This window comes from Chaetura pelagica, unplaced genomic scaffold (genome assembly GCF_000747805.2).
Source record: "Chaetura pelagica isolate M959 unplaced genomic scaffold, ChaPel_1.0 scaffold67, whole genome shotgun sequence".
In the NCBI taxonomy this organism is placed as follows: domain Eukaryota; kingdom Metazoa; phylum Chordata; class Aves; order Apodiformes; family Apodidae; genus Chaetura; species Chaetura pelagica.
In genome coordinates this window covers 3,979,073-4,002,341 of record NW_009954107.1, presented here as the reverse complement: position 1 = coordinate 4,002,341, position 23,269 = coordinate 3,979,073, and the positions used below count along the sequence as shown (strand labels likewise).

The 23,269-nt window shown below is 34.3% G+C and overlaps 1 protein-coding gene across 1 annotated transcript in view; it reads right to left on the bottom strand.

The window, feature by feature from the left end:
* Window positions 1–23,269, bottom strand: part of SGCZ (sarcoglycan, zeta) — a 189,942-nt gene that overhangs the window by 47,717 nt on the left and 118,956 nt on the right. The window contains exon 4 of the mRNA XM_010002488.1: window positions 2,043–2,165. Within this exon, the coding sequence (XP_010000790.1) occupies window positions 2,043–2,165 (123 nt within the window). The remainder of the gene's footprint in view (window positions 1–2,042; window positions 2,166–23,269) is intronic.

Genomic DNA, 23,269 nt, shown 5'->3' with positions numbered 1-23,269 from the left:
AGGTAGTTTACTAATCAAATCTGATTTCAAGACTAGACAATTATCCAGTGATTAGAAAAAATGAACCCAATGTCATAAAATTACTTCTGAATGAACACAAAAGAAGACAGTAATTTTCAGGGGATTTTTAAAAGTAAATTACTCTTTCAGATGACAATTACAAAACACCTTTAAATGTTATCCTAAAGAAACTACCTGAAATGTTGGACTTTAGACTATTCAATGGAATATAATGTGTATTTAACTTAATGACCTAAAGAACAATGCTTGGAACCTGATAAATATGTATATTTTCTTTGTGATGCTTAAATGTTGCTTAAATATTTTTGTGTGTGTTTGTGTGCAAGTAATTAAATATTTTAATTTCTTATCTCTAAAATAATTTTTCTAGTGCAATGAAATAATTTATTTGAAAATTCAATCCTAACTGTTGTGTTGTTTTTCTTCATTTCAGATGCAGAAGAAAAATCAGTTACTTGTACAAACAATTCCAGTAGTGAGATTCTCTGGTAGAACTCAACAAGTACACAGTAAGCCCTGAAACTCAGATGAATACATCAAAACAGCACTATCCTTTTTTCTTTTTTGAATTTGGACAAGAGAGCTTAACATAAATATACATATAGTCAGCTGCATTTCTAGAATTAAGGAAAAACTCTTTTTCACAAGGAATCTTATATTCCATGTTAAGCATAATTGAATACATTGTCATTACTTAGTCTGCTTTCTATACCACTGATGTGAACAGGTGCTTTGGGAATTCAAACCCACTTGAAGGTAAAGCACACTTGAATACTGCTTTGCTTTTTAAGTCTGATGAAAAGAATGACCATAACATCTACAACTTATGATTATGTTTCTTAATGGCAGGAAAGCTAATCTTCAGCACCATTTGTAAGATGTTTTTATTTTTCAACTTATGATAGATTCTTTGAAAATTCCTGTGTTGTAAGTTTAAGATTAACTTTCTCAGCATTTAATATTGTGATCAAGTTTGAACCTTAGCATAATTTACTATAATTCTCCTTTTTCTTACTGGTTTATTATAGCTATTGTCCTAAGTTTTACTATGGTAAAATGGTTATACAACTACTATCTATGACGAATTGCTGCTGACTCAAGAAACCACTGATATTTCCCTCTCCTAACCCCAAATTTGGTAAACCAATAGAATTTAGTGTATTATATCAGATACTGCAATGTCCCTAAACTGTAAAAGCCTTTTCTTTTGGTTTAGCAGTATTGAAATGGATTCCTTTACTGGCAAAAAATTCATAAAGGTCAGATAGGAATGAAGGGAAGAAAAGTTATTCCACACATATTGGCGAGCATCAATCTTATGAGGCTTATGAAGCAAGTCCAGTCATGGCTTGATTCTGGACTTCCTGGATCTATTTTAATGCTACATCTGGCATCATAAGGTAGTAGAACTACCTAACTTTATCTTAAAAAAACTTTAAAGTTGTGAGTAATGCATTTCTCAGTTTTACAGAAAGGGATATCTTATCATAATCCCCACAAACCAGAACCATTTTACACTTTCTACATAACTTAATTTTGAAACTAGTAGGCTGATTTCAAACTCTGTAAAGCAGGCATATCCAGATATAGACTGACACAAACCTAAATAGCAATGAAAATTACTTATTTTTTGAACAAAAGTTCAAACGAAAGCAAGGGTTTACTACTTTCAGCTGAGCCTCCTAAAGTAAAGCAGAGTACACACCTAATTCACATGGAAGTTAGATTTGATATTCTGTTTACAGAAAAAACAAAAGTCACAGTATATAACAATAGTTTTAATCATGGTGAAGTGGCATTATTTAAAGAAATGGCATGGGTATCACATAAGAATGCTTAATGGTAACATCTAAAAGCCAAATCACTGTGGTAAAGGTGATTTGTACCATAGTTGGTCCTGCAGAGCTTAAATTCTAATCTGCGTTTAGAGGAATTTATTTTTAGATTATGCAATATCTTTTGTTTGGTCAAGCAATCACTGATGATAAGACATCAATTTAGAAATCTTATCATTACTGTACCTGTTACTTTCAGTCTGTCAGCTCCAATGACAATCTCATCTTCATCTGCAGAAAACAATACTTTTCCACCTTCACTTGCCCTCACTTCAAATCTCTTACACTGGGCCTCCACAGCATCAGCTCCTGAAATTGATAAAGTGAATGTTTAATCTAAGATATTTTGTAAAAATAAAAGTAATCATCAGCATACATGGAATATCCAAAATATACTGAATACATGAGATTTCTATAAAATACTTGGGTTTCTGTAAGATTGGTAGGTAATTTGTATTATAAAATACTGTCAAATTCATTTCATAACTATTTCACTACTCCACATCAGGATAGGATTTAAATAACTATGAAAAACATCTATTTCAGTGTCATGTGTGAAAGACAGCACAATAATTTAGAATGTATCTAAACTCTGAGATCTTGAAATTCTGATCCATGCAGAGGTTTCTGAGGTGGGCTCAGCTTAAACTACAGTTTCTTGCCAATGAAAAAAATGAGAACACATGAGCACATTCTGTCAACTCCAACAAATCAACATAACAGAAATGGGTATCTTTCATTTGGTTCTTATACAAACTTGAACAGAATAAGAAAACAAAAAGAAGAAAACAAAACAAGCAAAAATATAACTAAGATACCACAATTCATCTCATATTCTATGAAACAAAACTCCCAGATGTCTCAAACTTCCTAAATACTAAAATAATTCTAAAATCAAATGGACCTATTCAATTGCACCCAGAAGTGCAATAAAAAAAGTTTGCAGATATTAAAACTCTGTAAAATTTACTATGCTTTTCAATTTCTAGTTCTTATTCTTTGGTGTTTTGCCTGTTATATTGATTCCAATTTCTTTTTTTATTTAATCTAATCTTACTGTATGCAGAAGTGAAAGTAAAAGTTTAGTTCTGAAAATGGTTTTGAAAAGCAATGAACTGCATACAGTGCAACCACCTGTAAGGCAGATTAGAAGATTCTGAGGAATACTTATCTGACAATTTTCTCACTGATCCTTAGTTAGCTTTTTAATATACACCTGGAATGACCCATCAATCCATATGGGTAAAAACTATGAGGAAGGCATTATGGACAAGAAAATCCAAGTATGTCGTTTCAGTTGATCAATCTGACTTACAGGTTTGAGAAAAACACCTGCTTCTATAATGTGGAAGTTGTCAGTTTAATATGCAAGTACACACTATCAAAATATATAATAAGCAATACAAAAGATGTGATAACTAATTTTGGGATTAAGAATTGCCATAGCAGCCCTTAATTTGCAGAATCAGCTATAAAATCGAAACAATTCTTGTAACTTTCAGATGAAATTATATTTTTATTGTGAAAAAAATCTGGTTATTTTTAATTAATGAATGTAATAAAGGGAATGGAAAGGAATTACAAAAATACTTATGATCTATTGCAATATATTATGATATATTATGATATATTGCTTTGCAAAAGAAATCATACTGTCGTTGATGATACCCAGATACTCTGTGAAAGTGAGATGAATAAATAGCTCAGATTACTGCAAGAAGTCTAATGAAACATATGAAAATTATTGATGATCAAATAAGTGGTAGCTTCATATTTGAAATGAGGACGAATGCTGCTATTTAGCAATTTCATTAAAGTTGGAAGCACAGTTGTGCCTCCATGTTGTCTGGAGAAAAAAACATGCCTGTTTCTGAAGTTGTTTACGTTACCTAAATAAAACTGAGCACTGAAAGGTTGAAAATCAAATAGCCTTACTATGGTAAACAAATAAACAATTTCATTTTACATAAGCCTACTAAAACGTCTAGCTTTTATTCACTGATATATATATTTTTTACTGATTCTTTTGAATTTTTTTTTTTTAGAATTGAAAAATTTCTAGTGTTTTCAAAATTCACCATTTCAATACCATTTTAGGATACTGTTTACTTTTCGTTTGGGAATGTTCGTTCTTCATTTTGACTTATTTAAAAGGCATATAATTAGAAGACACTAATTTAATGCAAAACTTATTAAAGCCATCTTAAAATTGACCTAAAATACATTTGAGGAAAAATTGGAAGCAATATTTTTTCCTACTTTAGTCACAAGTTAGATTTCAAAATCTCAAAGCCCTTCTTGACCTTTATATTAATTTTTCTGCACAAGTCAAGTTTTCAATGACTTTGTAAATTTCTTTCTATTCTAAGACCTTAGAATAGAATGTATTACACTTCACAAGGGATGCATTTTCAATCATTATTGGAAAGGACAGATAAGAATTTTGCTGTAAAAGTAATTTTCAGATAATGAGAAATACGAATTATATTTTAAAACAATAAGCTCATGGTTTCAGGTTACTTAACAACTACTATAATGTTCCATGTGAAACTCCTGCATATCAGAACATAGTCTCAAATATAACAGACTATCACAATAAACAAGAGGATCACATACTTTAAATTCTTTGAGTACCACTATATCTAAAGCATAGTGGTCTTATTTCCTCCATTTTGGAGAAAGAAAAGACATTGCAGAAGGCATAAGGATACTGCTTGTCCCTAAAATGCAGATAGTTCCTACTTTTAAGTGCATTCATGGTGCTCAGTATCTGGTCTCATGTGGCATTGCCTGAACAGGTGTGCTTGCTGGGCACTCTGCCTGAGTGCCTGCATTTCCTTTAGAGAAAAACTGCTGAGAGGCGGAGGAGAGTGAGAGAACAGAACAATGGAATAATTTTGGTTGGAAAAGGCTTTTAAGATCATCAAGTCTAACCATTAACCTAGCATTTGAGTCTCACTTCCACAGTCAGAGAGCCTACTTCAGACAAGTTATGGGGAAAAAATCTGAGGACAAAAAGCTTAAAATCCCTCCTACAACATCTAGGATCAGTCAGGATATTTGTGCTATAACAGGTAAAAAATCCAGGTAGACTAAGTACATTCTGCTTTATTTGAAGTATTGTTGGAAGTGCTGATTGTAAAAATACCATGCTCGTTTATGAAGACAAGTACTGGGAACACAGCAAAGGGGCAAGACTTTTTAGTAGGTCCTGTAGTGATAGAACAAAAGCTAATGGTTTTAAACTAAAATATAGTAGATTCAGACTAGAGATACAGAAGAAATTTTTCATCATAACGATGGTGAAACACTGTAACAGGTTGCCCAGAGAGGTAGTAGATGCCCCATCCCTGAAAACATTCAAGGTCAGGCTGGACACAGCTTTTAGCAACCTGGTCTAGTTGAAGATGTTCCCTGCTCATGGCAGTGGGGTTGGACTAGATGGCCTTTATTGACTTCTTCCAACCCAAACTATTCCATGATTCTACAAAACACTATACTCAACCGATTAGAAAAAACATAATACAACACAACCAGTGTTTATTTTCATGGCCCAGGAGACTTTCTTGTTGAGTGAGAAGCTGCAAAGCAAAGAGGCCACCAGTGTGCTGCCTGCCTGACAACAGCAGCAGTATCCTGCAGGGACAGGAAAGGAAAGCTGAAAAAGAATGGAAGGTTGGACCTGTTCTTGTCCTGCAATCATAGTTACGGGTCAGGAAACGGAGGTTAACCACAAATCAGGTAATACTAACCAGTTTCATCTTTATTTAAGAACTGCTGATTCCTAAGCTACCTAAAAGTAAGTGGAAAAATAAGTACTGTGTTAATTCAATTAACTGTTAATTTACACATGTGGGGAAAAAAAAAAAAAAAAAAAAAAAAAAAAGAAAAAAAAGCCCTGCCACTTGTTCACTGCAAGTGACAGACCATATTTCAATACCTGACTTTAAACTTGTGATGTATTTAGGAGAATATAGCTTTCAATGAAGAATGACTTACAGAACAACGATCGGGAGCTTCTACAAAGAAACACGTACTTTAGATGCAGCATTAGTACTTCTTCAGCATCATATTGTATAGAAGTAAACCTAGAATTCAGCTAGTCCAAAATATCATTACAGAATAGGTCTCTACTTTTTTATGCTCAAAGAAACAGGGTTTTATTTTACGTTGCATTAGAAACTTAACAGTGCATCACTTAGTATTACTCACTTACTGCTGAAACAGTGGTTAGTGTATTCAAGCCACATGAGAGGTTACTTACAAAACATAATACATGTTAAGTTTGTCTCTTTGATGTAGAGCCAGATGTGAATGTTATGAACATGGTTTTGAAAAGTTAAACTGCCTACAGAGTAATCAGTTAAATCAAAATGAAATTCTGTTTCATTACATTTTTATTTCCCAGTTGAAATAAGAGTAAGCAGTTGCATGTGCAATGTACTAGTGTATTATCTCCTTAGCTGCAATGCAGTGTTGTGTTCCAGAAACACTCCACAAAAATACACGTCTCATAAAATATCTGAATTTTCAATAGTACTACTAACAAAAATTATGAGAGAATCTGCTCTTAGAATATTGTACATTAACAAAGCAATTATTTTGAAATTTTTACTTATATTTGTAGAGCAATCACATTATCCACTATGCTTATATTCAGCAAGTCATATCTGCTTAATTAACGCATACTTCAGTCTAGAGAAACATGCAAGAACATATTCTTTCAGATTCTGTTTGGAAACAGCTTCTAAACAGGTTTAATCAGGATCAAGGTATATCTATGGCAAATTCTCTTCTCATTTTGTGTTCATGAAAATAATTTAATTGTAAATTCAGTTGTACAATATTGAATTATTGAGTTTCCATAAAATTCCATCCATTTAAGGTATATAGCTGATAAATGTACATTTCACATTCATCCAAACATCATATATAATGATGGTTTATAACACATACTTGTGCAGCATTTGCATACTCAAAGCTATCATGAAACCAGATACATCAAAAATTACTCAAAGCATAAAATTATTCATTTTAGATACAGTGAAGATGTGTTAAAATGAAAATGTTGGACAGTACATACAATATGGATACAGAAAATAATAGTCCTGTAACCCAGATTAACACTAATAGAGATTAAATTTCAAGACAAGAACAGTGTCTATTTCTAACTTGTACAGTGTGTAGATTGAATTACTTATTAAGTAATGCCCTAATAACAACCATGAAGAATGCATATTTTTAACATTTTACTTTTTAATGTCAATGCTGCCTTGTACTACCATATTATTATTCAGGAAAACAAATTATCACCACTACTTGGAATTATAATAAACACTACGAAGTACTCACCAGTCTTCCAAGGTTTAGATATGAGTATAAAAATGCAACTTTAAAGACAGAAGGGTAAACACTCCAGTTACCAAAGACAATTTAATGCTGACCAGGTAAAAATCTTGATTTGGATATTACCATACTCACATGACAGAAGTATAAACTGTTGGTGGTTGAGATGAAGTAAAATTTTCTGTATGTGATTTGGCATTACTACCAAGCTTATTGCTGCGGAAATTGATCATCCTGGGTAGCATATATTGGGTTGGGTTTTTTTCACTGTTTGGAGAGCATGCACAGGCATTGCAGCTTGCTGGACAGTTTCGATTTATCAGCGGATTGAACCTTTTCTCAGCTAATTCTCTGGTTATGCATATTTTGCTTTATAATGCAAGGTAACATTTTTTTAGCTGTGGGAAAAGATATTCAGGATGAGGGGTTTTTTTGTGTTTTTTGTTGTTGTTGTTTGTTTGTTTTTGTTTGCCTTTTTTTTTTTTTTTAATACTGAGTATTTTCCGCACAGTTAATCTCCTTTCTGATTTTCCATAGATTATATAATAGAGGTAATAATGCTTTTCTGATATGTCTAAACAAAGGAAGTGATGCAGAAAGTCAATACTGTGGAGACAAGACAGACAAACTAAAAGTAGTAATTTCCCTAGTAGCAAAACAAATATGACTTTAGACTAAGTTTTTAGATTTTTAGAAATATGTAATATTGCTCATTACTCAGCACACAAAATATATTTGGGATTTAACACTATATATTAAGAAAAGCATATCTTCTTTCTTTCTTTTTTTCTTGGCACTACAGTGCTCCATTCTCACTCCAATCAACAACAGTGAAAGAAATACAAAACTCCAAAACAGGGTGAAGCTCTCATTTGCTTTGTTTTGTCTTCTGGTCTATTTCTAGCCATCTACAATCATTGCCATTCATTCTCAACTTACTGAAACGGAAGCTGAAACTGAGCTGCTTGAGGAATAGTAACTATCAGCAATACTAAATACACAAAAAGTTACATTTTTTCTCTTCTGTTGATAAAGACATTTTGTGTGCTGAAATCAGATATAGGTGAACACTAGCAGTTTTGTCTGGTTTCTAAATCACTTTCCATGTTCACCTGGCAGACAACAAATTCAGACATAGAAAGAGATAGGAAATCAAACACTTTAAATTAAATATAGGGCCTAGAATTCAAAGGGAGTTACCACAAATTTATGATCACTGTAAATGGAAAACAGAATGAATTTCAGTGCACTGTCTCCTGATTCTTCAGTGAAAAATGGGTTATTTAAACATTTATTAAATGCAGGGTATTTTTGGATGACCAACTTACTTTTGTGAGAATGTGTTGATGCTTCTGAGACCGTATATAAAAGAGATTAAGCATTTTTAATAAAAAATCAACCCTGAGCCAGGCCTAAAATCAATGTTTGTGAAATATACATCTAGATAAATCTTTGTTACTGTTCACAGAAATGTTCAATATTATATTATTTTGGCCACCAGAGGTCTCTGAAATTTTTCAGTGAATGCAAATGCAATAACGCAAATGAAGGACTCATACCAGCTAAATAAAAGCATTGAGGAATTTGAATAAAGAGAGCTTTTGGCTGACAGCAAGACATCTACACAAGCAAATATTCAAAGCAATTAGAACATATTTTATGTGTTGTGTTTGCTGAGGAAGGGAAGGAACCCTTTTCCTTATATCAATAAAGGGTGAAAGTAACAGCTGAAAAAAAACCCAGCTGGGTCTGTCAACAGCTGATGGCCATGCCATGGAGATGTCAGAAAGCTACTACTTTTAGGAGAGGTTGAACATTGAGGTTTCCTGGTCTGAATAATTACCTACTCAGACAAGGTAAACTAGAGCAAGTGCTAGGTCAGAATAAGCAGTGCATGTATTTGTTACCTTTTTTAGCATCAGACTACAGTGAATAATACCAGGTGTCGAAATTAATTATTTGCATAGGGATAAACCACACATATGTAGGAGTAATATATAGGAACAAAGAAAATTAAGTGGAACCATCTGAATCAAACAACAGGTATAGTGTTAGCATGGCTCTTCCTTCTTCGCCATCTACAGACCCACTGGTATCCAGAAAAGATAAGTGATATTACAGGTTTACAACTTGGTCAAAGGGAAACTCACAGGAAAATTCTGCCCTCCTGAACAGATTTCACTTATAAAAAAATCCTGAAAAGACACACCTAAAACATTGTGTGTCACCTTTGCAATGCTTAAATCTTTTCCTCAGTCTGCCTTCCTGGTGTGATCCCCAGGTATGAAAATATATATGAAAGTCATATAAAAGTTAGAGCAGACAGGATTATCCATGCTACAACTGCACAAGAGCAAACCTGTGCTTTGCTGTAATGGCTAAAAGCATGTACACTGTCTGCTTCTGTGGCTCAGCTGACGGGTTGTCACTTGAGCTATAGTATCTTGATCACTTGTAGAGGTCATAGAATCATAGGGTTTGGAAGGGACCTCTGAAGATCATCAAGTCCAAGCCCCCTGCTGCAGCAGGAACACCTAGGGAAGATCACACAAGATCCTTAGATAAGAAAGCTATGCAAGGCAAATCAAGATATGCCAGGCACCCAATTGTGTGTATGACTTCAGACTGTATGTCTTCCTCTATTTAGAATTTAGTTTTATTTTATTCAAAACACGAGCTAGAGAGTTGAATAGAGGCTTGTGGAGAATATAATGAGTTTCTTACCTCACTGATTTTTCTCATAATACTATAAATATATTATAAACATATGTAAATGATACATAATAGGAATACATTAAAATAAATATACATAAAATCTAAATTTAAATTAGTAAATGAAATGTATTTAGATATAAAGCAAATAATAAAAATACTAAGTTATCAATAAATATATGTTATTTTTTCTTACCAGCCTTATTAAATCATCTTTCCTATAGATGTTTTCCTCTATTGTCCAGGAACCTTTCTTTGTGACATCGGTAAGTAGCCACATTACATTAAATTCTTATAGCTGCCTTTATCAACTTAGCTTTCTGCAATGTGACTGCTTTTTACAACTGAAGTAATTTACAAAGCTGATTATATACCTTTTGGAAGCCAAGGCTTACTGAAGCAGTCTGTGCATTACATTTCCATACAAAATCAGTGGGAAAGCTTCCATTGTTCTTGTTGGCTGAGTCAGGATAAACAGTAAACAACTGTTACCTTGTTGGGCCACTATATGTTTTATGAAAATCCAAAGTTGCCTGCTAAGTAACTGATGTATATTATTTACAGCATATTCCACTGAAAAGAAAAGAGAGCTTAAAAAAGAACGATATATAGCGAAATACCTGACTACATGCTGTGCTTAAGTGAACAGCACATTCTAATTGACCAGCAAGAGCACACACAGGTCAGTAAGGGGAGTACAAAATTTCTTCATTACATAGATGAAACTCAAAGACAAACAGGAACGTTGCATTTCTCCTTGGGAAATATAACATCCTGCAGATCACAAGGTCATTCATTCCTCTTTAAAACTGTTTCTTTTTCTCATTACACCTTTCCTTTAGGTCAGACTTTAGTCTGACATCCCTATTGAATGTTCTAAAAATTTCCCAGAAATTCTATTGAAAATCACCGATCTGTAAATCTCCACAACCTTGCTTTCTTCTTTTCTTAAAATCAGATCTGATGTTTGACCTCTTTGCATCCTTTGAGACCTTATCCCTCCTCCACACATTCTCTAAAATAATTGCTAATAGTGCAAGTATCTTTCTGCTGCCTGTTTTATAATTCTGAGTTGAACAGGGCTGGAGGTGAAATTGAGTGAAGTGAAATATATTTGTGTCACCCAACTTTTCCTTACATTTTTTCTTCCTGATTTTACCCTGTTGCATTTTTTTACTAACTTTTATGTATCTTGCTTTGTGAAGATTTAAAAATAAAAGCATTTCCATTTTATCTTTCTCACTGGTAATATTCTCTGCCGGCATTAGACACATCATTCTGAAATTTGTTTCTACTCTGTAAGTATTTTTAATATTTTTGGTACTTTGACAATATAAATGAAAAGCTAACAAATATTCTTACTTGCATTTTCTACAGAGTTATTATTCAGAAGTTAGTTTTAAATCAATCTGCCTTTCATGCTGCCATTGTGTCATTCCTCCCCCATCCCCAAGCTTTTATTGAAAAGATACAAGTTTGGTTTTTTTACAGATTATTTTGGCAGTTTTCCATGTACTTCAAATACAACCAACCTATTGTGACAAGAAAATACTGTATAACACTATTCATAACTGAATTAGACTGTTAAAAGCTTTCTGAATGCAAATGAAACTTTTTGAGATAAATAATTGAATTCATCACATTTTGAGAGAAGACTGAAACAAAGGATATTAGCTACCAGAGAACTTAGAAGTTTTCTTGGAAAAGGAATGTAAACAAAAAGAAGTTTTACATTTTTAGAAAATTAATTCAACACTGATGGCTAAAACACAAAGAGAATTAGAAAACCTATTATTTTCCAAAGTGACTGATTCTCAGATTTTCTGCTTTAGTTAGGGAGCACCAATATGCTGGTGTTATATATGCAAAAGATTTTGTCATTTCATATCATCATGCTTCATTTGAGAAAGATTTAATGATTTAATGAAATAATGTACTAAATATTAAAAGACACTTAGGATTAATCTGCAAAAAGGCTTCCACTGGCTGCTACTGGGTAGTAAAGCAAGAATAAAATATTATAGTTTGATGACCAGAAAATTATAATTTTATGCCCTTCTGCTATTTGGTAGATTAGTGAACTGCAATTGCAGTTTCCTGAACAACTAACATCCACTGTGATGATGGTGGCTTAGCCCAGTTGTCAGGATTTCTGTATTACCCATTTAATAAATTACTTGTCTCCTTGTCCTTGACAGTGGGACAGGGTCCAGGAAAGCTGCAGAAGCAGGATAAAAGCAGATTTGGGCTCCTAGCTTCTGAAAGTGTCTCTTATGATTAAGGTTCTCAATGGAGTTCATTGTTGACTTGTGACATAGAAGATGCAATTGAAATCACAGATGAACACATCTACCTCACATTCCTACCCTGCTGACACCTAAATCCTGCATCTTCATCTGTGATTTGAATCACTCCCAGATTGTCTGTCTTTCAAGCACACCACTTAGAAAGTCTATGTTGATAACCTTGGCAGTAGGATATTATGGTAATGGAACAAGTTTAGTACTGTTGGAAAATCTGAAGTGTCCTTAAAGGAATGTATGATTTTGTATCTGGAAAGAAATATAACCTAGATGTAGATGAATGTATAAATTCAGAGGCAAGATCTGCAGCATAGGTGGAATTTTTGTCTGGACTTGCTGAAAGCTTTTGCTCTGGAAATGTGGCAAGCCAACAAGAAACACTTTACCAGAGAGAAAAATTGATGCAGTAAATTAGCACCTGGCTTCATACAGAAGTTCCACACAGAAAAGAAGTTAAAAGCAACCAACCAACACAAAGCAAAACAAGCAAATGAAGAACCCAAAAAGACCAAACTAGAGACAGAGGGTTAGGAATTTGTCTTTTAATCTTAAAAGATGGGTGAGTGTCAGAACCATTCCATCATCTTCTTCCATAATAGAAAACTATGTTCTCCATTCCAGAAGCAAAATGGATAGGACGCTTTAAGTGTCTGACAGCTTTAAGGTGTAAAAAGTCCAGATGTCTAGGTGATACATGTGAGAGAAGAGCAACAAAACAGCTTCTCCAAACATAACATCTGCTCACAACATCACAAAAGGAAACTCATGAAGTTTTGGGACTCTAATGTTGAAATATCTGATTATAAAGACAACATAGTCCTTAATTCTGATTTGGAAAAAATGCTCATTCTGTATTATTTTGATCTATAGCTGATGTTAGTGATTCAGTGAGTGATAACTATTCCTAGTAACTAATTAATTTCATATTTATGGAATGCTTTTCTTCACATAAAGAAAACTGGTCGAAATGTTAAGATATTAATCTAACCAGTAAGTCAGTGCCATCTGTTCATAATTTAGCTGCAACTGCAATATTTATCGCCCTAAGAATAACCTAAGAATAAAAAAGATATTTTCAGATATGTATTTATTGTAGAAATTTTTTTAATCCATATTAAGTATAGCTTTAAATGCCCTGTACACACTTGAGACAAGCATGTACAAGCATGTACATCAAGACAGCTCTGGCCATCTACAAACAGCACAACTAAACTTCTCTAGTATTGGGATAATATGGAATTTGAAACTCCATACTGTTCTGAATGGGGCAAAATAATTAAAAGGCAAAACATCATAATTATCTTAATAAATAAGAACAACAAACCAGCTGTTTTCTAGTTATGCATATTAACTTGTATTTTCAAACGTGTTACTAAAGTTTTGGTGTTATGCATTGAAGTTGGTTTTGGAACTGCACCTCAGACAAAGCAGTGCAATAAATAGATTTTTTAAAAACACACAGTAATTGTAGCACAACAGTGACAGGCAATTTCTCATCGTCTACAGACATGAGAAGAAACTCTAGAAAACAGAAAGCTAATTATTTAATCTTTAATATTAATAATCTAATAGGTATGAACCAAAACTTGTGATCTAAGAGGTAAATGATCTTTTATGGATAAATAATTATCATGGACAATAAGACAAATGTTCCCAAGCCTGACTATCCATTTACAAACCCCTCTTTTCAATATAGAAACAGGCTAATTTCCCATAAACTGATAAAACTCAGACTTTTTAAAGATAACGTAGCTGAATAAAGACTCTAAGTCTACAATCAAATTACTTCTCACCCTTATTTTGGATAAATGCCTTTGTTGTGGCTTCAACAACTTTAACAGCAGCAGCATGCTGTTGCGTTTCTTCTTCCAAGCATTCTTTGTAGCTCTCAAGTAAAGGAGAACATTATAAAGATCTCACTGCTCTTCTAGATCTCCTTTTTTGTTGTTGTTGGGTTTTAATTTTTTTTATTATGTTTTTCTATTTAATATAGTTAAAAAAACCCAGCTTCTCATTTATTTGCCCTTATTTTGCCCTTCACCTAAGCCACTCATAATATAACAACATAGTCTTACCAACATTAATGAGCTCTCTGAAGACGAAGGTTGCACCACAACAGATGAAGGGCAGTCGTGACAAATATAAATTACTGCACTTCAGACTGACAAAGGTAATACAATAAAGCAGAGTCTAAAAGACTTTGAAAGACATTGTGGGGGCACTGAACAGCCTAGCAATGAAATTCAGAGCTCAGTGTTTAAGCACTGATACAGACTGCAATCTGCACAAGATGTACATGTCTCAATGCCTGTGCTGCCAACAGAAATTGGATTCTCACAGCCAAATGTAAATTTACTGGCAGCCACAGGGGAAAAAAAAAAAAAAAAAAGGGTAAAAAAAAAAATATCTTAATGTCCTGTCAGGGACTTGCTAAAGGTTCAGATGCTGTAGGTAATTTAACAATGCTTAGCACCCAGCAGCAGCCTTGTGAATGTCACAATGCATGCACAGCACCTGTTTTTGCAGTTAAATGAAGCTTCAGTAGTTGATAAAGCTGAAGACAAAAGTTTAGAAACTTTCTTTGAAGATGTATGCCATATTCCTCAAAACCTACTAAAATACCTCCAGATAATGTCTATTTATTTGACTTTTGGTGTTGTTCTCCTACAAAAGGAAATAACTTTCCTTCCCTGCTCTGAACATTTGGGTAGTAGTTATGTTGTATGCATTGGCCAACAGTGTGTGGGTAACAACAGCAGGACAGATGACAATGGATTAATGTTTAAACAGTAACACTTCTGTACCACCATGAAAACCACTAATGACCTCTTCCCACTCAGACTCTACTTCTAAAATAAAATCCATCCACTGTTCATAGTTTCATGCCCTGCTCCAGTACAGGGGAAAAAATAATAATATATATGTATAAATATAAACAAATATACAATTCAGTATTGATGAGAAAATATTTGAGAATGGAAAAAGAATATCCTTTTTTTTCCAGCTTCCAGCACCAATTTTCTAGAAACAGTGGAAACATCCAGACTTGCATTTAAAGTACAATGAGGGAACATAAAAAGCCTATAAAGCAGAAAACTAAGTGGAAGACTGATGTATCACTGGCAAAATAACTGTTAATAATTAAAATCTATTTCAGCATACATGTCAGTCTCACTACAGAATCTCTGGAGCCAAAGTCAGCATTGAGATTATATTGTACTGCTCTGAGCTGAGGCTCACATTTAGCTTACGCGAGATCCCTCTGCACATAATAACTGATGCAGTTTTGCTCCCCCTCCACAATCACTGCCTGGAAAACACTGGTTTAGTGTTCCCTTTCATCCTTCTTCCATCATCTCTAAAGTGACAGTGCGTTCAGAAGATTATCCATTGCCCACTCATGAGAAAAGAGGCCTGTGGCTGCAGGTTTTCCAAAATAATCCTTTGGGAAGCCAGCACACAGCCAATCCTCTGTGTGCCTGGCTATTTCTGCTGGAATCAACTGTCAGCAGCTGGAACCTGAGGCTTCACTTGAAGCCCACCTTCCAGCAGGCTGCCTGAGAAAGAGCTACTACTTGTTTTTCTTCCTCCCCAACATGGGATTATTCTGAACTCCTTCAAAAGAATCATAGAATATTTTGAGTTGGAAGGGATCTAAAAGGATTGAGTCCAACTCCCTCCTCCACACAGGACTACCTAAAAATCAGACATAAGACTGAAAACATCATCCAGACACTCCTCGAACTCTTACAGGCTTGGTGCTGTAACCATTTCAACCATGTTCCAATGATCTCAATGAAGAACCTTTTCCTAAAGTCCAGTCTGAATTTCCTCTGACACAGCTTCATACCTTTTTCATATGTGACAGAAAAAAAATATTGTCCCATTTCATAATAACAGCTCAATGAAAACTAAGATTTATAGTGAATATGTACAAGAAAATTGGAGCAGTTGTAGAAATAAAAAGAAAGCAGATTGGCCAGTAGCTGCATATACCTTGGAGCATTTCTAAAGTCTAAACATCAGAATGGATATTCTGACTTTTAAAAAGCATCTTTTCCTCCATTTGCTTCTCCTTTTCAGCCAGCTCTAGACAATGGAAAGAAAAATTTATCAAAAAAGAGTTACTGGACCTCTAAAATCCTTCCAAATATGAAGATCATGAGTACACTTAGAAAACCATGGAGCAAATAACCTGCATATATTTTGTCTATGCTACAAATACTACAGAGAGAAGTATCAGACTAGTTATAAAAGTACAATGTATGCTTCTCTTTTTGTCTGTCAGGTATAGACAGCAAAAGGAGCCCTCCATGTTAGATCAATACAACTTCAGATGTGAACTAACACAATCTGCACCTTGTATATGTGGTAGAAATTGTCTTTCTGAGCTCAGACTGAAGGAGAGAAAAATAAAAAGAAAAGCTGGATCAAGACTCAAATGTCAAAAACTTTTAGAGTCTGAAGAAGATAGAAAGAAGAAAGAAAAATACACTGAATGCAGAAATTAGACAAAGACGTCTCAAGATCCCAGCTCTGGAAGTAATTCTGTAATGTTTAAAAAATTTAACAAAAAATCATTATTTTTAATATTGAAATAAAATTATGTATAAATGTTAGTGAGAATGACAAAACTTAAAGCAAGGAGTCTTATATCCAGAGCATAGACCTTCTTTGCTACATTTTTTAGAACCAACAGCACACAAGAACTTTTGTCCCTGATACAAACATTCAGAAATGGCACAGAATGTAATTATTGTCCTTCTGCTGCTTGCTCTTTTTTTCATGTTGTGTTTGTTTGGGTTTTTTAGATTCTTGACATATCAACTGACACCGTATGCCTTTTTATTTCATGAAGGAAGGTTAAACAATGGCCATACCTACCAGAAAGAATCACCATTTGGTCCCCATAAGTGACAGAGAAGTAGCTTACTACTCCTTATTTTTACGGCACAGTTTTCATGTGGCAGCTCTTAAGGGAGTTGTAAGATTTATTTTACACCATAGAGTATTAAAAATACTGAACAGTAATGCAGTGTAACTTCTGCACATAACAGATAATAAGAGTATCATAAAGACATGAAAGGTATTGCTTAAATATTCTAAATGTACTTAAATTATTAAAAGCAATCTGAAGTACTGTTCAAAGTATCTCTCCCTTTCAGAGAGATCTTGTTACCCAAGCACAAAGTGGATTGCAAATTGTTGATGATACCAAGTATATTTAACAGTTTTATGAGTTATTTAATGGACGTATGAAAAAAATACTATTTTTCATCAAGGTAAAGCTAGGGTTAGTCACAAGAGCCTAAACTCACCACCACTGCTGAATATCAAATGTACATAAGCAGATTAACCCAGAGATCATGCAACTCATTTACAAATGAAATAGAAGTAGAAACTAGAAAAAGGTTGCCTGCAACTGTTTTTTACTAGTCTATTAACTATTTTTTTTCTCTTGCTAGTGAATCAAAACAAACAACTGAAGAGACTTTCTGTTATTCGAAGATGATTTAAACAGAGAATTGAAGGAGAAATATGGCTGAATTTCAAATAAATAACAGGTTAATTTTTAAAAGGTTTCTTTGGCAGACCCATCAAAGTGCTGGGAAAGAGGCTGAAGTTTTGGCTGGTTTTCAGAGCTTCACATTTTCCTAATACTGCACTTCAAGATGATTAATTAATGGGATTAGATTCTCATGATAGCTTAGCCAAATTAATTAAGAGTAGATATGAATCTATTTTAGTGTGAGCTCCTATTACAAAACCTGTTATAGTGCAGACGGTTTGCAAAAAGACTTTTCCAGAGGCGAGACAGACAGAAACAGAGGTAACGTCACACTGCACTGTAAGTTATGAGAGGGGATGAGACTCAGAATCCAGCTGGGCCTTTCAACTGTTATGAGCAACATGGCTTGCTTTCTGACTGCCTCTTGGCTCATCTTGCCTTCTTTGCCAGGAGGAGACAAAGCCATATGGCCTTTCAGGCACTGTTCTGTCTTATCTTCTGCAGTGATTCCTGAAGCTGAAAGAGCTCCTTTAACTCTGCAGCTTAGCAGAAGGTAGCTAACCTGTACTAAAGAAGAGCATGCTATCTCACATTTTCCTCTGTTTTAAAAAATCCCACAATGGATTTGCACCACAAACTAGCAGATGAGCTGTATTTTTCAGCTCCTAATAAATCCTATGTATTCCTATACTTGGAAAGAGTGATTAGCTGCCTGTAAAAAATTGACTGATACTCAGAATTTCTGAATTGACAAGTAACTAACTTAAAATAAGGGAAAACATGAAACAACAGAGTAATTTTCAATAGGAAATCCTGTTTAAGGCGTAAAAATCTCTGAAAAGATTTAAGCTGTGCAAGTAATTTGACACAAAAATCACAGGTTCTGTGTTCATTGTTTTGGATTAGAAAAGGAAGAGGGAGAGAATTAACTATGAGTTAAAAACTGTTGCTACAGTAAAAGAGCCTGATTAATGATAAAATTACCCAAAAGAAGATTTTAAGCTATGACATATTCAGTCTGAAGTTCAGTATTAAATACTCCTGATTCTACGCCACTACAAAAACTGGACTACTAATTCACAGAATCACAGAATTGTCACAGTTGGAAAAGAGCTCCAAGATAGCAAAGTCCAACTGTCAACCCCACATCCCCCCAAAAAAAGCCCATGAGAGCATGTCCCAAAATGCCTCATCTACATGGTTTTTAAATACCTCCAGAGATATAAAATACTATTCATCTAAATATGGTAGAAATGAATTGCCTACATTTCTGATTTCCACACATTAAAGTGGTTTTAAAGAAAAATATTTGGTTTTTTTTTCAGTCTGTATCTTACTTTAAGGAATACAAATTCAGAGAATGCTGAGAAATAGATAATGCATTTACCTAACTTTGGTTTTGCAATATGTCTTCTTAACAATATTCATAATCCTACTGCAGCACAGTGCCTACAAGAGCAATCCCTTTAATAAGAAAATTAGATTAGCAGAATGTTTAGTATATTTTAGATTTTTAATATTTGACTGTGGTTTGGAAGTACAGGTAGGCAAATGTCCCTCTGAAGGAAAGGAGAAAGGCTTTATTTTGCATGTTCCTGACAATGAAGTCCTGATTCATATTTGCCCAGTTGAGGGGTAGAAGCAGATAACAAGCAACTGTAAAACATTATTCTTTCTCTCCTCTGCACCCTACTATCACAAATACATGACACACCATACATAGGAGAGAGAAGAGCTGAGCCTTTTACTTCCCTTTTCCTACTGTAAGGAAAGGGTATATATGTATGACTATTCTGAAACTACCCTCTTCTTGCAACACTTAGGAGAAATGACCTTACATTTAACAACAAGGTAATCAGGCCCAGACAGCATGGGTTTATGAAAGGCAGGTTGTGCTTGATGAACCTGACCTTTTTGTGACAAGGTGACCCACTTAGTAGATGAGGGAAAGGCTGCAGACATTGTCTATCTAGACTTTAATAAATACTGTTTCCCCCAGTATTGTCCTGGAGGAACTGAATTCTCATAGCTTGGACTGGCATGCTGGACAGCCAGGCCCAAAGAGTTGTGGTGAATGGAGTTAAATCCAGTTGGTGGTCTCTCACAAGTAGTGTTCCCTATGGCTCAGTGTTGGGGCCAGTTCTCCAGTAGAGTCACCATCCCTTGAGGTATGTAAAAGACATATAGATGTTGTACTTAGGGACACAGTTTAGTGGTGGACTTGGCAGTGTGCTCAGTTAACACTTGGACTTGATGATCTTAAAGGTCTTTTCCAACCAAAACTATTCTATATTTCTATGATTTGAGACTACTATGTATGCAAAGAAGATTAGAAAATACAGACACATTTATTATCCGTTGTTCGGTAAGCATGTTGTTACTTCCATTGTCTCAATAGATATTTAGTTCATGTTCATAATAATCTTAAGTAGATGTCTGACCATGGGTATAAAAGATTAGGGTAACATGCACACATATTATTACAAGTTCTACCACAGGTAATTCTAAAAGCAAGTATGCTTGAAAAGTTGTCTCATGCTTCTGATCTTCTTTCATGTCTAGATGTTGCAAAGAGAACATCACAGGCAACATCTAGGTAACGAGTTACTTCAATCACCTCCAAGGTGAAGGGGCAGCAGGATGTATTAAGGTATCAGTAGATATGTGCACAGATGATTACCATGTGTGATATAGGTAAGAGAGATGAAGGGGACCATCTCCCCTCCCACAACATTACAAACCTGTAGTTTCTTATGTCCAATAGTTTCTGCACAATAACCCAGGTACTCCTGGTGGAACACAGCAAGTAAGCAAACAAATTTTTAAGAAAAAAATCCCTAATACGCAACTTACATTTTGTGGTAAATGGATAAGAAGTGTCATCAAGTTTGATAAGTTATTTGAATAGCTGTATCTTTCAGTACTGTTATCAGTCTTTACCAGTGCTGTATAATTAAAAATTATACGTCTGCCTGCTATTATAAAAAAGTAATTGCAAAAGTGTGATATAGCCTTCATTGGTATTAAAATATTTTTCACAATTTACATAGCACTAAAGATCTCAGTGAGTAAAGCTACAGGCTCAGGAGCTCTCTAAAGCTGTGACTGGTACAGTTCTGGACTTCCCTGAGAATTATGAATCTTTCTTAAACACCCCAAATTTTAGCAAAAATGAAGTGCACATTTCTGCATATTTCAGATATCTCCAGGGATCTTTATGAATCCAAAAGGGTCAAGAAATAGCAGAAAACCTTGTCCAAAGCAATTATTGCAGTGAGAAAAAAGAAAAGAAAAAAAACCTCATGAAAAAATGAGAAAGCTAGTGAAGTAATTATCAAATCTGAATATGAAGTTATGGTAAGTAGACATGTGGATTTCAAATGTCTCCTTTCAGCTGTATTTAATTTTGACCCCTTTAGCGCTTGTCAGCCTATTGTCCTCCACTCAAAACCATTCAGAAGTACATATAATCTGTGCAGATAGCATGGAGACAACAGACTTCTGGCCTGAGGTAAGCAACTACTGTGCATTTCTAAGATTGGCAGAAAAGTAGATCTATTCCCATATAGCTTTAAACTATGCAAACACTGACTAAATGGCTAGAAATGGTCGTGTCAAGATAATTGAGTAGAAAGCATAATGCAAATGAGATTGCTAAGTAAGGGAAGCAAACTGTGATTATTTGTCCTAATGCAGCTTAGATACAAACATCAATGGATGGTCATCTTCACATCTTTATTCTGTAGATATACTTCATGTCTGTGCTACATCTGTGCTGTTGATCTTAATTGGCATATCTAAAAACTGAAGACTGTGGAGTCCTTTTGGAGATCAAGATACAAACTTGGCAGTTTCCTGACCATATGTCATGCATAGACTGAAGCACAACCAACATTTCTAGCTCAGTTGGTACAAATCCCAACAGAAAGAACTGCTACACCTGTGACTTTCTCTCTGTACAGTTTTCAATGTCAGTATAAACCCATTGTACTGTAATAATGGATACACCCTTGGTAAGACCTTGAGCCATGACTTGACTTTATGTTTAAATTTGTAACCACCAATTCATCCAGTACTACTAGCTAACTTATTTTTTAAAATATTTTTTCTTCACTCCTCCTAGATGAGGAAGTGTTCCAAGCTATGTTAATGACACACTTTATTGAAATATTCTGATTTTCATAGTAACTCACAGAACTGAACACCTCTTATCAAGGGTTTCATTGGAGATTTTCCATCTCCCTGGGTGATCATATAGGCATCCTCCTCCCAGACCTACTTCTTTACATTAATCTATCTTCCAGTTACAGTTTTAATTAGATGATCTTAAGGATGTCTTAATCTTGTGTGGCACAATTCCAAACACCAAATAAAGAAGTTTTGGTTGTTCTAAAATTTCTCATGACCACAGACATGAGACAAGCTAAACACCAAAGAAAAGAAGTCAGCCTTTTCATTGCCTCGTGACATCATTTATGTCCTATGAAATGCAGATAAAATGTCAATTATATGGCATGTACAGGAAGTGCATTATCACCCACCTGAGTGCATGGGCATCCTTCTTTCTTTTCAGAATGCTCTTACCATATGTATAAATTTGTAGTTGTGGGTTTTCATAATTGTTATTATTCACCTCTTTTAAGAAGTTAACATGTAAGAACACTTTCACGTTTTCAACTAGATAATTTTTTTCCCTAAGGTATAATAATTCAATTATTTTTGTTGTTTAAAAATATTTTGCCTCACTGCTTCTTCCTCTGTTTATTTGCAACCCTTTCACTGGGTAGCCACACACAGCTGCTTCAGCATGCACCACCAGTGAAGGGACAAAAAACATTTTTGAGGAAGGCAGGGATTTTCCATAGCATATTTATAGCTAATAAGAAAGAATATTTTCTGATGTCAGCAACCCTGTTATAGAAAAGTCCTCTCCCCTTCCCTCAGCAGATGTTACCATGCTTTTAACTAGGAAAAAAAAATATAATAAAAATATCTTTCTCTAATCTACCTTACACAACACAAATTTTTAGAACTGTACGAATAATACATTTTGAATTTTAGGTGCCTGCTAATTTCTTTGATTTCCAAGAGTTTTTTTGATTTCCAAGAGGCTTTTACTGGTTGTACTGGTAGTTAGGAGTGTCCATACTTAGCAGAAAATATTAAATAATAAACAAGAAAATAAGGAATATTTTTACATGCATTCAATACTGCATGAGGAATTTATAAAAAAATAAATAAGGTGATTTTTATATTAATATAAGAAAGAATTAAGACCATATAGCAATTACAGAACAGAAGAGGAAGATAAAATATAAGAAATTATGTAAATACAATATCGTAATTTACAAACTTTCACTCTCCAGACACTGCACCAGATGCATAGAATCTTAAAAGTGTTGACTCTAATGATGGCAATGCAAGAACACGAGTTTTCTTTAGGCCTTTATGTTTTAGGAATATTAACCTAGTGTGATCCCTTTAAGTAGGTCAGTCTCAATACACACACCAACATTTTCAGCGCTGGATTCACTTAGCAGGAA